We start from the raw sequence: 16,533 nt of genomic DNA on the forward strand, positions 1-16,533 counted from the left end.
AGTTGTCATCCGGAGGCCACCCAAGGTCCCTAAGTAATCCTTTGCTTCCATTATTTTTAGCAAAAAGAACGGGTCATCTGAGAGGCCCATCGAAAGAAAGACCTAACTTTTATGGACCTACATATCACATTGGTTGAAGACTTCTGCCCTGAGGTGATGGAGATGCAATGAAAATTCCATGAGGTTATGTCAGTTCTTTTCAAGAAAGGCTTCAAGCTGAAATTGCTGTATCTGGTACGACTGAGGATCATTACAAAAGAGGATTAGAAGAGATTTTTAAATTCCGTGAAGGAAGCCCATGGGGCCAACGCTGTCTCAACTTCTTTATCGGAGTCGGAATGAGTTAACTTTCTTTTGTTGGAAGAAAGTTGTCTATTGTGAAATGGGGTGGGGGGGGGTATTTTTTTTAAAAGAGTTTGTTGTGAGCTATTATTCTGTGTTGGTAGTTCAAATAATTTTGAGGGGGAGGGGAATTTTGTTGTTTCGTCTTCTACTTCATTTTTAGATTAACTGCGAGTGTGGGTTTTTTCTTTCCCTCTGTAATTTGAAAGGTTTAGCTTGTTAACTACTAAATTTTAAAAATGCTTAAAAGTTTATTGGTGTATTGTTTTTCTAATACTATTATAGTAGAGTTGGGGGGGGGGGTTCTTTAGGGTTGCTGTTACTCGAGTTTAGATGGGTTTAGATGCCTGCTTGTATAGCAAGCTGGATATCAACCTTTTGCTTAATTTTTAATAGAATTATGAAATTCAAAGAACTTACTGGTACATTTAAAAAAAAATATTGTTGTAGTGGTGTAGGAGAGCTGTATTTTCTTAAGGATCGCCAAACTAGTAATGATTCTACTGCGCATGTAGTATATGTTGCGTCTTATCTTTTAGGTTAATTTTTCAACAAAATTTATTTTGACATGGAAAAGTAACAAAATATATAGGTTTTTAATTGTAAGAAGACTAAGATAAATAGTAGAAGCATTTTGGATTAGATGTTTTTTTGAGCAGGTCATAACCTTGATTGACGACCTTCGGTACAGGGAGGGCTGGAAGGGAAGAGTTTATTTGGGTTTTTTTGGGGTTCTCAAGGTTACTTATATTATATTTATTTACTCTGTATTTCAGCATGGATCGAAGGTTGCTGTTTTTGGAACAGTGACAGGTGCAGTTGGAGCATCTAATTACCATCAATTAATATTAATTAAATTTGATATTCTCTCCTATTAAGATTTTTTCATGGAATGTTAAAGGCATGAATGGGCTTATCTGACATCTTAGGGTATTTACCCATGTTAGACATTTAAAAACTTTTTTTTCTGAGAGATTCAGATTCGGAATTCTAATAAAGATAGGTTAATGTTTTCATTCCTCCTCTGATACAAAAGTTAGAGGAGTTTCTATATTAATTAATCAAAATATTCCATTTGTACTTCATAATAGCATATTTGATAAACAGGGTCACTTTCTTATTCTTACAGATAAATTATACAATAAAATGGTTGTGTTGGCAAATGTAAATGCGTGATGAGCCAGCATTTTTTGAAAAGTTTTTTCAGCCTTACCTGAATTAAATCAATATTCATTGTTTTAATGGGGGGAGGGAGATGGACTTTAATTGCTGTTTAAAATTGGTTCTAGATGGTTCTTGTTTTAGCCCAGCTACCCTTACCAAATCTGCAGCTGTAATTAATTCTTTATCGAATTTTGGTGTTTCAGACATAATGGTATTTTTAAAATCCCAAAATAGTTTTTTCAAATGTGCATTGTTCTTACTCTAGAATTAATTATTTTTTAAATTGACAACCAATTGATCTCTGACCAAAATTTGTGAATATCAAGGAATAGTTATATCTGATCATGCTCCTGTTATTTTGACTTTAAATTTTTCTGACATTCCTTTTACAAGATTTTTTAGATTTTATGGAAAAGAAAATACATTTTTTTTTAAACTACAAATTCCTCCCCAACTATGTCTAATTTGGGATACAATGGAAGCTTATTTGAGAGGGCAAATTATTTCTTATACACCTAGTATTAAGAAGACCAATAAGGAAAGGTTGGAATTAATTCATCAGATTAAACAAATCGATTTACAATTTGCTTAAGATAAAAAAAATACGGGTTTATATAAAAGAAGAGTAGAACTTGAAACTAAATTTGACCTCTCTACGTATCCTATTGAACAGCATTTGTTGAGGAGCAAGAGACATTTTTACATTGATGGGGAAAAATTTGCAAAGATGCTGGCTTGACAACTAAAAGAAATGTCTGGTAAAAACAAATCTAAAAGATTTGGATGGGAGATTGTAAGATCATTACTGATTATTTTAAAATAAATGATATTTTCAGATAATTCTACTTCAACCTTTTATACTTCTGAATTTTTTAAAGATGATATCTTAATGTTGCATTTCCTAGATTACCTTAATCTACCTACACTTTCTCAAAATATTTGTATAAGCCTGGAGGCTCCAATCTGATACATCTCCAGGACCAGATGGATATCCTGTTGAATTTTATAAATCTTTCTCCAAATGGCTTGCATCCAATTTAAGTTCCGTGATTGACGATTCATTTAAAGATGAGAAGCTTCCATCAACTTTTAATGAGGCGTGTACATCTCTTATTTTGAAAAAAGGGAAGGATCCTGCTGAATGTGCATCATATAGACCTATTTCATTACTCAAAGTAGATATGAAGATATTGTTTAAAATTCTGGCCCATAGATTAGAGAACATTTTACCATTAATTGTTGATGTGGACCAAACTGGATTTTTAAAAAATCATTACTCTTATTATGACATAGATCAATTATTGAATATCTTATATTTACATTCTACTCGTTCTTTTAAAAATATTTTTATTGATTTTAATAAAGAACTTACACAAACGAAAAATGATACAATTCATAAGATAGTATGGACAGATACATAAACTAAATAAGATATTCCATATATCGCTAACATACATAAATTGTAAATCATATTCATAATTCATATTCTAAGTATATACCTTTTTTAGGAAAAAAAGTGCTAATTATACAAAAAAAAGAGGAAAGAAGAAAATAATAGAAAAGAAAAACTCAAACCCCTTACCTAAGCATGGGGTGCAGATGAAATATATGACTGGTCTTAAAAGGAAAAACAAAGGTTTAAAAAAAATATAAGGAACAAAGAACAGATACAAGTCAGACAATTCAATTACATTGGAGTAAAATTAAAAAGTAAGATAGTGAGTCATAAATGACCCCATAACATCTGGAATCTTGTATCTGAGTTATTAATTGAATAAGAACCTTTTTCATATTCAAACAGGACAACCACTGATCATGAGTAAGCGGGCAGCATCCTTCCATTTAAGTAAAGTTGCTTGTCACCCCAAAAGAGAGAAAAAGAAATGGCGTGACTCAGAACCATGAACTTTCCTTTTCAGTTACTTTCCAACAGCTAACAGAATCTTTCTTTACGTTTTTAAATATTGAGTTTAAAATATAAATTTACACACAGTATTTTAAGGAAAGCACATAATAAACAAGGAAAAAAATTGGTGAAATGACATCGCTGATTCCTTGATCAACATAAAAAATTAACAATTGAAATAAATCTATAATAACCAAGTTAAGCCCATGTTTTCCAAGTTAGACTAAATAAAAGCAAATAAAAAAGAACAAAGAAAAACCTAAAAACTACATCTAATCTACTCCCTCTCTCTAATCAAGGTTACCTTGTGTATATATATATATAAAAAAAAGGAAACTGTGGATCTAATAGTGACCCCCTGACGAAGAATCTCTGGTGCATTCAAAAATACTTAACTTTTTCTCATGATTGAAAGAATTAATATATTGTAATAAATCTGGAATAACACAAAGTACAATGTTTGCATATTACCAGTTGAAAACTTATTTAAAAGATAAACTGAGAAATAGCTTGAGATTACCAGAAAATAGCAGCCATTTAATATTTAATCACAGACACAATCATAATTAAAAAATTTATAACCAACGTGTACATCAAACTGCAATATAAGGAAGAGGATGAAACAAAGTATAAACTGAAACAAAGTTGGGAAAAAGATTTAAACATAGAGATAAAGAATGAAACATGGGAGGAGTTATGTATAGGAACAATGAGGAACATGATAAATGAGGAACTAGATTACGTATGATACAATATAACTGGCTGGCTACATAGATTATATATTGCTCCTCAGAAATTTAAAAAAGTGGTACCCAACAGCATTGCTGTAAACAAGAGACTGGAACAACGTTACAAGCAAGTGAAAACTTTCTGGGAAGATCTAAACCTAATATTAAACAAAATCACAAAAAAATAATATACCAAAAGAACCAAGAATTTTTCTGTTAAATAATATAAGAGACAAAAAATGGAAGCAAGCTTTAAACTACAACAGTGGTATACAGAAATGAACATGTGTAATCCATTAGAAAAAATTACATACAATCTGAAAGACAAATATACATTATTTGAACAAATTTGGGAACCATGCATAAAATATGTTAGGGAATGCTGACCACAGATCTCCATCTCTTAAAACGACATGATTATGAACACGATAAGATTTAAATATGTAAAAGTGGACGGTACGACTTCTTTGCTTTTTGTTATTTCTTTGTTTTATGTGTTTTATTATTTATTGGTTTTTGAAGGGGGTGGGGAGGGGGGAGGGATGAAAGGGGGAGAGAGCGGAGAAAAAAGAAATGTCATTGTATATATTAGTGATGATCGTTTGTGAATGTTGTTATTGATATGACTCATGGTGCAAGAAATAAAAATTTTTAAAAAAAAGAATGATTGGGAACTTGATTTAAATTTATCACTTGCAAATGAGGACTGGGATACTATTCTAAATTTGATGAACGAATCCTGTTTCTGTGCATTACATTGTTTGTGCAATTCAAAGTGGTGCACACAGAACATATATCAAAAGTTAAATTATCTTGTTTTTATTCTGATATTGGTCCATAATGTGATATGTGTAAAATTTTTGATACTTCATTGATCATATGTTCTGGGCTTGACCTAGTTTAGAAAAATTTTGGAAGAATATTTTCCAAACTTTCTGTGATTTTTAAGATTGAATTAGAACCATGCCCCTTAAATGCTTATTTGGTTTTTTCGCAAGAGGATATATTACTGACTTCATAAAGCGAATCTTAGCTTTTACTTCTGATAGCTAGATGGGCAATTTTGATGAAATGGAAAAACAACACTCCACTTACTTGTATACAATGGTTACATGATATTATGTCTTTCCTAAGTTTAGAAAAAAATTAAATATAATAAGAAATGTAAAGTTTAATTTTCATAGATGTGGGGCCCATTCATGGATTACTATCATAATTTGTAGAATTAAGGTGTTTCGATGCTCCTGAGACACATTGTCTGGTTTCAGGAAGTTGTCATTTGATTCATATGTTTATTATTTACATTATTTAACCTTGTTCAGAGGAAGGGGATTGATTATATGGGTTTTTTCTTTCTTTTTTCTTAGAGACATATTAGATAAATGTGAGTTTAATTGAAAATTGTATTCATTGATTATATTACAGAAGACAGTTACTATCTGACAAATATAAATTCCCCTTTTTTTAATAAGGGAATTTTATTTATAACTTATTTTAAAAGAAAGTTTATTACTGTCTCAGTTTTTTTTGTATTTTTTTAACTTTCCTCCTTACTGGGGTTTTTCCTTTTTTTTCTACTTTTCTTTCTTTTTTCAATATTATCTTTGATATTATGAAGAATGTGTCAACTGTTAATTCAATCTAATCCTAGATTTAATGTTTTGGATAAGATTAAGTTAAGAAATGAATTATGGCTATGTTTTCAATTTAAAAAATTTAAGTATGTTAAACATTGGTTTAGGCCATTCACTAGATTAATATGTATATAGGTTTGTTTTTTTAATTGAACTCAATAAACATTTTTTTAAAAAGCAAAGAAATATATTGGCTGCTTTTCCAAGATAGCAGGAAATATAGGTTGAGTTGATAGAGGAGAGTGGGTTTTGTGTGATGGTCTGAGTCACATTCACAACCTCTGCAGTTTCTTGTGGTCTTGAGCGGAACAGTATCCATGCTGCGCAGTGATGCACTTAACAGGATACTTTTGATAATACACTTATGGAAGTTGTTAAGGAATGTAGGTGATGTGCAAAATTTCCTCAGTGAGTAAGTGGATGCACTGGTGCATTTTCTTCGCTATTGTGTTGATATGACACTTCAAGGAACTTGAAGCTATTATAAGCACTGTTGATGTGAACAGAGGAATGAGCTCCATCCCTCTTTCAGAAATTGATGGCCAGTTCCTTAACTTTACTGATATTGAAAATGAGAATGTTTCCTGGCACCAGTTAATAATTCTTCTATCTCTCTTATGAACTCCTACCTACTACAGAGGTCTCATCTGCAAGGTTAGTGATGGAGTTGCACTGGTGTTTTGCCACACAGTCATGGATGTACAGGGAATATAATATTAACACCACTATTTCTATTTTTTAATTGGAGGAGATTTCTAAAAGTATAGAATCAGAAGACAGTCTGAAAATTTGGTGATGGAGATCAAGGAAGGAGTACTGTGGTGGATAAACACATGAGAAACTGACGCGCTTTCATCCCTAACATCGAAGTACTCGAGATGGCAGAGGTCGACAGCATCGAGTCCACGCTGCTGAAGATCCAGCTGCGGTGGGTGGGTCACGTCTCCAGAATGGAGGACCATCGCCTTCCCAAGATCGTGTTATATGGCAAGCTCTCCACTGGCCACCGTGACAGAGGTGTACCAAAGAAAAGGTACAAGGACTGCCTAAAGAAATCTCTTGGTGCCTGCCACATTGACCACCACCAGTGGGCTGATATCGCCTCAAACCATGCATCTTGGCGCCTCACAGTTTGGCGGGCAGCAACCTCCTTTGAAGAAGACCGCAGAGCCCACCTCACTGACAAAAGGCAAAGGAGGAAAAACCCAACACCCAACCCCAACCAACCAATTTTCCCCTGCAGCCGCTGCAACCGTGTCTGCCTGTCCCGCATCGGACTTGTCAGCCACAAACGAGCCTGCAGCTGACGTGGACTTTTACCCCCTCCATAAATCTTTGTCCGCGAAGCCAAGCCAAAGAAGACCAGAAGGAAACGAGATTTCGAAGGATTCAAACAAGGAATGTGGAAAAGATTCAGCTAAATTTGAGAGGCAGCAACAAAATCAAAGAACTTTGGTGTGGAAATAGAGGTTGATGAAAGGCAGTTTTGTGAAAGAATAGAGGGGTCAAGTGTTGTCAATGTGGAGGGTTAGCCATAGGTTGGGAGGAAGTTGACCATCAATAACTAGCTAGCAAGAAGTACTAAGAAGGGAAGTTGAGTTATCAATTTAGTGGCAATACAGTTGACAAAACAAAAATCCAAAAGATAAATAATAAAAAATACACAGCATGTCTGACACCATCTGTGAAGCAAGAAACATCAAAGTTCCAATGAATTGCTGTTAACCTGAAACTTTATTTATATTTCACACTTCCCGGCTGTTGCCTTGTTTGCTAATATTTTGGCATTTTCATTATTAATTGAAAGCAAGAAATTGGTCGAGAAAAAAACATGACTGGGGATAGATAATCTTAGCAACCCTTGTTATCTTTGAATTTGAGAAGGCTGAATCAATTTCATCATTAGATGGTGTATTTCATTTGAAATCTATGTCCCAATCAACGTGGCAATTTTAATGTTATTGAAGTTTCAAGATTCTTTTGTTGTCATGAAGACTGAATAGACAAAATGCTCTTCTGGATAGCAAGTACCTTGAAAGGAAACATACCTGTATTTGATATTGAATGAAAATTTCCTTTTGAAATGCTATTTTCTACATTGTTTTTTATTTTTTTTATTCTTGTTACTTTCAGGTGATGGAGAGTGAGGAGTTCATGTTGTTACCAGCTAATCAGCTGATTGACATCATTTCCAGTGATGAGCTGAATGTGCGAAGTGAGGAGCAAGTTTTTAATGCAGTTATGGCTTGGGTCAAATACAGTATTCAAGAAAGACGTCCGCAGCTTCCACAGGTGAGAGTGAAAATCTGAACTCTTGCAAAAGACGGGTGTGGACTCTGCCTCCTCTCATGAAGTTTATCATCACTTTTGTCTTACACCAGCACCGACCAGCCTCTGCCACCTGTTTGTCCTTGATCTTTGTCCATAATGATATACTTCCTCCATTTACCTTGGTGAGAGATTATGAATCATACATTTTATACAATGATTATTGGGCAGCTATGTTTAACCAGTTTAAATTTATTTGTCACAAAATATCGAATACAGTGAGAAGGGGTCTTCTGTGAACAGACCAGCTGGTTATCTCCAGCATTACATGCAGTTATGAATAGAGCATGATTTACATAGTATGGGATTACAATGAAAAGGAAGATCAATGAGCACCAAGCAAGAATAGCACAAATGCACTTCTATGGCATTTATTCAACTGATCGTTAGCTGCAGGGAAGCAAATTTATTTAAGCCTGTTTGTGTGCTTTTGCACACTCTGATGGTGTGTCAAGGGTATTAAGGATCCCTCGGTATATTGGCGACCTTTCCAAGGCACTGGGAGGTGTAGATGGAGTCCATGGAGGGGATGAAAGTTTGAGTGATGTTCTGAGCTGCCTTCACTACCTTCTGTTGTTTCTGATCTGGAGCAAAGTAGCCCCCTTACCATGCTGGGATTCATCCAGAAAATATGCTTTTGTTGGTGCACCTGTAAAGGTTGTTGAGAGGTTTTGGGTCGGGGGGTGGGGGGAGGTGGGAACATGCTGAACTTCCTTTGTCTTTTAAGCAAGTTCGTACAGTTTCTTGATTATTGGGTCGTTGTGCATTTCTCAGGTCATTGGAGAGATTTATTCCAAAGAAGCTATCTTCTCTTTTGACTTTAGTGCTATTAAAGTGGACAGGTATGTGGGCTCTGCTCCCTATTGTAAAGTTAGTGATTATCTCATTTACCTATTTGACATCATGTGATTTGCATGTTAAAAAATTCCATTTGTCATTTAGGCTGTCACCTTGATAAACTGGTTGAATTCCTTTTTTAAAAAAAAAGTTGTTTCAAGTAGAAGTTAGCTCAGTTGTTTTGCATATTTAAAAAAATGAAACCAGAGCAAATGTAGAACCTCTTCCTTTTTAAGTATTCTCTGCCATTCAGTAAGCTCCTCTCCAACCATACAGAAGCATCACTTTTCTGCTCTCTCCCATATCTCTCCATTTCCTTGGTACAAAAGAATCTTTCCAGCTCTCATTTCAGGCATCACTGTGAGAATTCTAAGAATTTGCAAGCTTTTTAAGTGCCAAACCTCTCATCCTGAAACTATTGCTGCTAGTTTTAGCCTTGACAGCCAGGATAAACAGCTCTTGGCATTATTTCTTATATCTGTATCTCTTGCCAATATCAAACATTTGCAACTGAGCATATAGATTCATATGCTATATGTTTCAGTAAAGATCAAAACAGATTTGCTTATCTCTCAGGTGGGCCATGCTATATATAATTGTTAGTGACCAGAAGATCTGAAATGAAAGACCAAAATTTTACTGGCTGCAATTTAGCTCTGTTTACTTGATTGTCGTGGATGTGAAGCTGTATTTTATTTAATATTCCCATATTTATTGACACAGTAACTGCAATTCATGTGTGTTCTGACCATTTACGTCATTAAGATAATTTGCAGGTTGTTGATTATCTGAATATTGCAAGTAGGTGATTATTCCACCAACATTATAATTCCTGAATTTGACCTGAATATGTGTGTTCTGTAAAGCTGGTTAAGGCTCAAAACAGGACTTTTCAATCTTCCTATTAATGGATTAATCATAATGTTGCAAGTACCTAAATGCTATCTCCAATATCTCATTCTTTCCTTTCAGTTCAAATAAACTTTTAAAAATAATTCTCTCCAGCTCTCCCAAAATTCAAAGCACACTTTGGCAATCACACATCGGAATCTGTTCCCATGAATACGAATAATTAAATCCACTTGTAAGTTGTAGAGTTTGTCCTTAAAGATACTTTTCATTACACTAAAGTTACCCTTGACAATTAATACATGCAACTGCCCCTTCTCATTTTATCACAATGATGTTTAATGGGAAAAGTTGTGGGTTCATCAGCATTCGGGCAGATTGTCAAATAAATTTTTCCATGTAAACATCCTGTGATTCCTTGATTCCTCATGACATTCTGGGATATGTCTGTCAATTTTTATGAATAAAGATTACAAAATTAGACTCTAGTTTGATCTCCCATCCATTTAAGATAGAGATGTGAGGCAATGACTCAAAAAGACAGCTACCATCATAAAGGACATCCATCGCCCTGGACACAAGCTGCTACCTTCTGGAAGAATAAGAAAAACCTGAAGACCAGCACCTCAAGGTTCAAGAGCAGTTTCTTTCCCCGCCCCCCCAACGGCCATCAGGCTTTTGAACTCCTGTTACTGCACTAATCATAAAATACTCCGACCACCAAACAAAGGACTGTCTGTAGTATTGTAACACCACCATTTTTTATTGCACTATGGTAATTGTGAATATTTATCATCCTTTATTATCTCTTTTTAATTTAATGTATACTACTGTTTTTTTTTCAAAGTTCATCTGCAGCAAATAAGAACTTTGGTCCATATATATATACCTTGTACAATGTATAGGACATTAAACTCATTGTCATTAATATCACATGAACTTCGAGTTAAATGTGTTTTAGCTGCACATCTGCCGATGGTATATCATCTGACCTGGAATTATTTAACGGCACCATAACTAAGTGAAGAATGAATTTGTACATTGTTGTCCTGATATCTTATCAACTTGGTGTGCCCTTAAATATATCTTCTATCTCAAAATGAATCATTTAAATGGTTTCTCTTGGTCCTCCAGAAATGATGCTGAATTGTGATTTAATTTTCCTTTGTGTTGTCTTTCTCTTCAAAATAACAGAAACATGAAATTATACATCAGGAAAATAGATTTTTAATAGCTACAACTTCGTATTTAATTTGAAAACTTAAAGGTGCTTGGCTTTTTTGCATGGTTGAATCACCCCCATGGCCTAGCAAACTGGAGGCCTCTGTGTTAAATAAATTTGTTGTGGGAAGTTGTAATTTGGGAGAAATGTGTTCAGTAAACATATTTATCTTAAGGATGAAAGCAGTGAATAAAGATTTTCAATAAATAAGTTGCAATTCAGTGTAATAATTCTTCTTCAATTAATTTTCATCATTCCAGGTGTTGCAACATGTTCGTCTGCCTTTGCTGAGTCCTAAGTTTTTGGTGGGGACTGTCGGATCTGATCCCCTTATAAAGAGTGATGAAGAATGCAGGTATGGTTCATTGTCTTCTTTACTTATCTGCATGTGATCGTTATTATCAATCTGGTTACTACAATTACTATATATTCTGTGAACCATTTCAGACATGCTTGTTTGCCTTCAGGTAAAATGCGTAATTTGTTATGTTTTTTTTCTGATTTCTTGAGTTGACAAAGATTTGCTCAAATTTTAAATTTTTTTTTCAATAGATAGTAGAAAGCATATTTACAAGCAACACACGGCTGCTTTCCAGCCTGAATTGCACTGTAAAGGGCAGAAACATCTAAAACAGACTAAACCCCAGTGACATACCTCCTAATTATAGCTTTGAAACAGAATTGATTTTCTATCTGAAGTACTTTCTGAGCCCTTGGACATATACTGACCTGTTTCCTCAATAAACCAAATGATATTGTTTTCACTTGATAAATAATAGGCTTGCATGCGAGTTCACATTCCAACTCAGTTTGAAATCTAAGGCATAAAGCTGAACTGGACTGGAGTAGCAGCTTGAGAGCAGGTCTCTAAAGGTCCTAAAAACAATTTTAGGATGGTTATTAATAATGAGTAGTATTCTGTTTGAGTGACTTCCACAAATATTTCAGTAAGTGGGCAAAGTGCTGGTTAAAATGGTCTCTTACACAAACAGTGGTACTAAGAAAATGCTATGTTGAAAGAACCATTTAGTTTACACGTGTTCTTATTGCTTGTCAGAACTTAATATCTTGTCCCACAGGGAACCTAATAGATCAATGGGATACAAAGCTGATGCTGACTGAGTTAATTTATATAGACTGAAGTCAACATGTCAACACATTTTAAATGAGCTTTTTTAAATTTTAATATTTAAAATTTTTTAACTATATTCCTGTTTTTTGTTGAATCTTCCATCTGCAGAATATCAATGTTAACATTAATTTATCATCTATAAATAAATTTCATGGTCACTCATTCCAGAGAGCCTAATAATAACCTTCCCTTTAGTACAGTGACATTTACCAAGGGTAGCAGTTGCAAACTTGGCATTGGCCACAATATGCTGAATTGCAATAGCCAAAATATGACTTAGAGTGCAGTGTTTTTAGAGAGCAAGCATTATGCAAAATGTTTGTGTACAGTGGCAATTTCTAAGCACGTTTTTCTCTAAATTTGTATTGGAGAAAAAAGCCTGTTTTGAAATTGTACAAATTCAAAACTGCCTTAAGTATGGTTTAGAGCCATACCACACTGTAAGCCCTTCACCTCACTGCATCCATGCTGACCATTTTGCTCATCTACTCTTATACTTCCACTGACTCTTCACTGGATGTTACACCTGGGTGTGGTTCATTAAAGCATGCAATCTGTATTTAGATTTGTTATTTATTTAATATCAAAAACTGATTTTCTTGGATGCTGCATTAATTGACATGCCACCAGCTTTTCTTTTGGAGAACTGTTGTAGATGAATGGATTTGCTAAATGTTAGAGCAGAACTACTCATACTGATTCTTTCACATTGATCCTTACACTCTGCTTGAATTACTTAAACTCTAAGGACTTTCATTTTCTAAAGTTTCGATTGCAGTTATTTTGAATGTACACATCCAGAGGAAAATTGGAAGGAATGGGAATGGCATCCTCCTGATCATAGTTTGGAGCTTAACGTCAAGTAAATTCAACAAATTTTCCAGAGGCTCCTCGGTACTTGTGAGAATATTCCAGTAAAATTACACCAGCAGATTATTATCAATTATTATTGGCAGTTGTACCAAGTTAATCACAAGTTTTCTCCTGCGGGTATTCAAAATTGAACAGAGTCATTACAGTCCAGCACCATATTGCAAAAAGGAGAAAAAGAAAAGAATGATTGAAAGTCCTTCTGAATGGGCGAGGGAATCATGCTGCCTTGTCTGATGTAGCTGTCTCTACCACGGTTGCTTGTTCCCATTATTCCCAATGTTGTCCAGTGGTGGGGGGAGGCTGCGGATATTTGGTTCAAGCTCCCCATATCCAACTGTCTGTGCTCCATTGCACAAACTCAACCTCTCGTCCTGATTTTCTGAAGCTGTCAGCGCTCACAACTGAATGGGAATCCTGCATTCCATCTTACCTCCTATGACTGCAACAGGCACTGGGCCTTGCCTTCGCCCAGCCCTACTTTGCCATAGGCTGGTGGTGGACTCATCACTCTGAAGAGGGGGAGGGATGGACAATGTGGCCAATTCCCTTCACTGGTCAGAAGGGAGCTGAGGACATGGTCACCATCAACCTGGATGACATCACTGATGTAAGTACCAGATGATGGAGAGTTGATGGCTGGCAAGGAGGCCACACTGTCCTTTGGTCTCTGCAGACACCCAGCAGGGTCTAAACTAGGAGTGGAACCCAATCAACTGGATGGATGAGGAGGAGTCAGAGAACAATTGTAGATGAATGGATTTGCTAATTTTTCTGAGTAACATGTTTAATTATAGCTTAAACTGTTTGGAGGTAAACAAGAAATCTGCAGATGCTGGGGTCCAGTACAGGACACAAAAATGCTGGCAAAACTCAGCAGGTCATGCAGCATCCATGGAAAAGAAGAGGTAGTTATGTTCCAGGCCTGAGCCCTTCTTCAGGTGTCAAGTGCTCATTATTACACAATGACTTCATCTGGCTGTCTCAAGAGAGGCTGTTGGATTCTGATCAGCATCTTCTCATGAAAATGATTATTTACTTTTGGATATACTCTTTATATTCCCTCCATGCTAACTTTTTTTTAATATATTCCACACTTTGTTGCATTATTAGAAAATCACCATTTTCTTTCTTGATCCTTTTTTACACAGAGACCTTGTTGATGAAGCCAAAAATTATTTGCTTTTGCCACAAGAGCGGCCCCTAATGCAAGGTCCAAGGACAAGGCCTCGTAAACCTATCCGATGTGGCGAAGTTTTATTTGCAGGTCTGTGATCTTGTGTAAAATATATCTTTTAACTGTTCCTAATATAATAGCTTATTTGCTTATTTCAAGAGTTCAGTAAAAAAGGTGACTTGAGCCATCTTGTATATTCTATGATTTTTTTTTTGTTTATAGTATTGGAATGTAGCATAAAAATAAGATGAACCAAAGTTTAAGATAACAGGGAACTTGAAGTAATTATTTTAAAAAGGAAGTTAAAGAGACTGAAACAGGACAAATCCTCTGGACCCAATCTGCAGCACTTTCTGAAAGAGGCAGCTTGCAGAGAAGGCCAATCCATAAATTATTACTTTACTAAATTCCCTAGATTCTGAAGCAAGCAAGTTGGAGGTAGCAAATGGAACCCATCTACCTGGAGAAGAGAAAATAAGGAACACCAGACAATGTTGGTAGCAAAATGCTGACATCTATCCTAAAAGATGAAGGGCACTTAAAATAAAAACTTAATGTAAGCAGGTAGAGTTACCATGTTTAATTTTATGAAGAAAATTTGTGTTTAACAAAACTAAGTTATTTGATTGGGTTTAATTGGCAGAATTGATGAGGGGTGACCTCTGGAAAATATATTTTATTCTCAGAAAGCTTTTAAAGTTCCAAACCCCTGTCCACATTAACAGTGTAGAGGTGGGGATAGCAGACAGCTTTTAGTTCCTTGGGATTAACATCTCCAGTGACCTGTCTAGATCCATTCATGTCAATGCAATGGCCAAGAAAATGCACCAGTGCCTTTTCTTTCTCAGAAGTCTGAGGAAATTTAGAGCCACCTGTGTTGTTAACAACTTTGAAAGTCAGGGTGTATCACTGTGATACAGGACCTGCTCTACCTAAGACTGTAAGAAATTGCAGAGAACAGTGAACACAGCTCAGATCATCACACTAACCACTTTTCCATTGACTTCATTTACACGTCCCGAGGTCTTGGAAAAGCAGCCAACTTATTAAGACATCCCACCTCCAGCCACACTCTCTTAACCCTCCTCCCATCAGAAGATTCTTGAGTGTGTGGTTAATACCAACAGAGTTAAGGACATTTTCTTTCCAGCTGTAATGAGACTCCTGAATAATCCTCATTCCATTCAAACTATGTCGCCTTTGCTCTGTGTTAATTAATCTCTCTCTCTACTGAGCTTCACTCGCTGTATTATGCATTGAATGTCCAGCTGAACTGCTTGAAAAACTTTCTCTCTGTACCCTGGTATATGTGACAATAGACTTGAACTTCAAGAAAACAGAGTGAGAATAAACAGGTTGAATTGAAGTTTGCATACTCTTGGACAGTACAGAGATAAATGCTGGAGCTGAAAAGGCAGAGTGTAATTTATCCTCGCTTGCCGATGATAGCGGTGTGAGGTCAGTGATATGTGAGGATGGAGTCATCAAAAATGTGCTCAAGAAGGTGGCAAATAAAATACAAATGTGGGAAAATGTGAAGGGATGTACATTGGTAAAAAGAATACAACACTTTTTAAATACAGTGGTGAGAAATCAGTAAATAATTATGTGTACAAGAATTTGTGTATTCTGGTTCATGTGACAAAGTTACAGGCACTTCAGAGTATTAGGAAGATATAATATCAAGATGATGAGAGTACAAAAGTAAGAAACTCTTGTTTAGATAATATTTGCAGTGCTGTGTCCACTTTTGTAAAAACACAGAGATCCTGGAGGAACTGATGTTTTGGGCCTGAGCCATTCTTCATTCTGTGTTTCACTGTGTCCACTTTTGGTCTGTTCCTAAAAAATGTACTTATCTTAGAATCGATTCAATTAATTATAAAATATTGTTGACCAAGCTGAACATGAGTGTGTTGTTTTTAAGGCTACCTTACCAGCTTGAGCAGTTGCTGAAAGAATTGAAAGATGAGGAGGCACGTCTTTATGAATTATTTTTAAGATGTAATTATTCTCAAATTTTTGTGTTGGTTTTTGTACCATCTCTCCTTCCTGTGCCCAAGATAAATTTACATGAAAGCATAACAAAAGGTATTTGTGATGAAATTTTAAATTTAGACATGCAGCATGGTAACAGGCCATTTTGGCCCACGAGTCTGTGCTGCCCAGTTTACATCTAATTAACCTGCACCCCTGGTACATTTCGAACAGAGGGAGGAAACCGGAGCCCCGGGGAAAACAGATTCGGGAGAATGTACAAACTCCTTATAGACAACATGGAATTCGAACCTCAGTCCCAATTGCTAACGCTATAAAGGTGTTGCGCTGACCACTACACCAACCA

At 35.5% G+C, this 16,533-nt stretch overlaps 1 protein-coding gene and 1 long non-coding RNA gene across 4 annotated transcripts in view; one reads left to right on the plus strand and one right to left on the minus strand.

Moving 5' to 3' along the window:
* klhl20 (kelch-like family member 20) overlaps positions 1–16,533 on the plus strand; it is a 69,782-nt gene that overhangs the window by 40,636 nt on the left and 12,613 nt on the right. For all 3 annotated transcript variants that reach the window (XM_069937645.1, XM_069937643.1, XM_069937644.1), the window contains 3 exons: positions 7,908–8,066; positions 11,271–11,365; positions 14,164–14,279. In XM_069937645.1, the coding sequence (XP_069793746.1) occupies positions 7,908–8,066; positions 11,271–11,365; positions 14,164–14,279 (370 nt within the window). The remainder of the gene's footprint in view (positions 1–7,907; positions 8,067–11,270; positions 11,366–14,163; positions 14,280–16,533) is intronic.
* LOC138763465 (uncharacterized) lies at positions 7,907–16,236 on the minus strand. The gene is made up of 3 exons (XR_011357582.1): positions 16,127–16,236; positions 11,740–11,886; positions 7,907–8,223 (listed from the first exon to the last, which is right to left on the minus strand). It is a non-coding gene; the product is annotated as an uncharacterized lncRNA (long non-coding RNA).

Source organism: Narcine bancroftii, chromosome 5 (assembly GCF_036971445.1).
Source record: "Narcine bancroftii isolate sNarBan1 chromosome 5, sNarBan1.hap1, whole genome shotgun sequence".
In the NCBI taxonomy this organism is placed as follows: Eukaryota; Metazoa; Chordata; class Chondrichthyes; order Torpediniformes; family Narcinidae; genus Narcine; species Narcine bancroftii.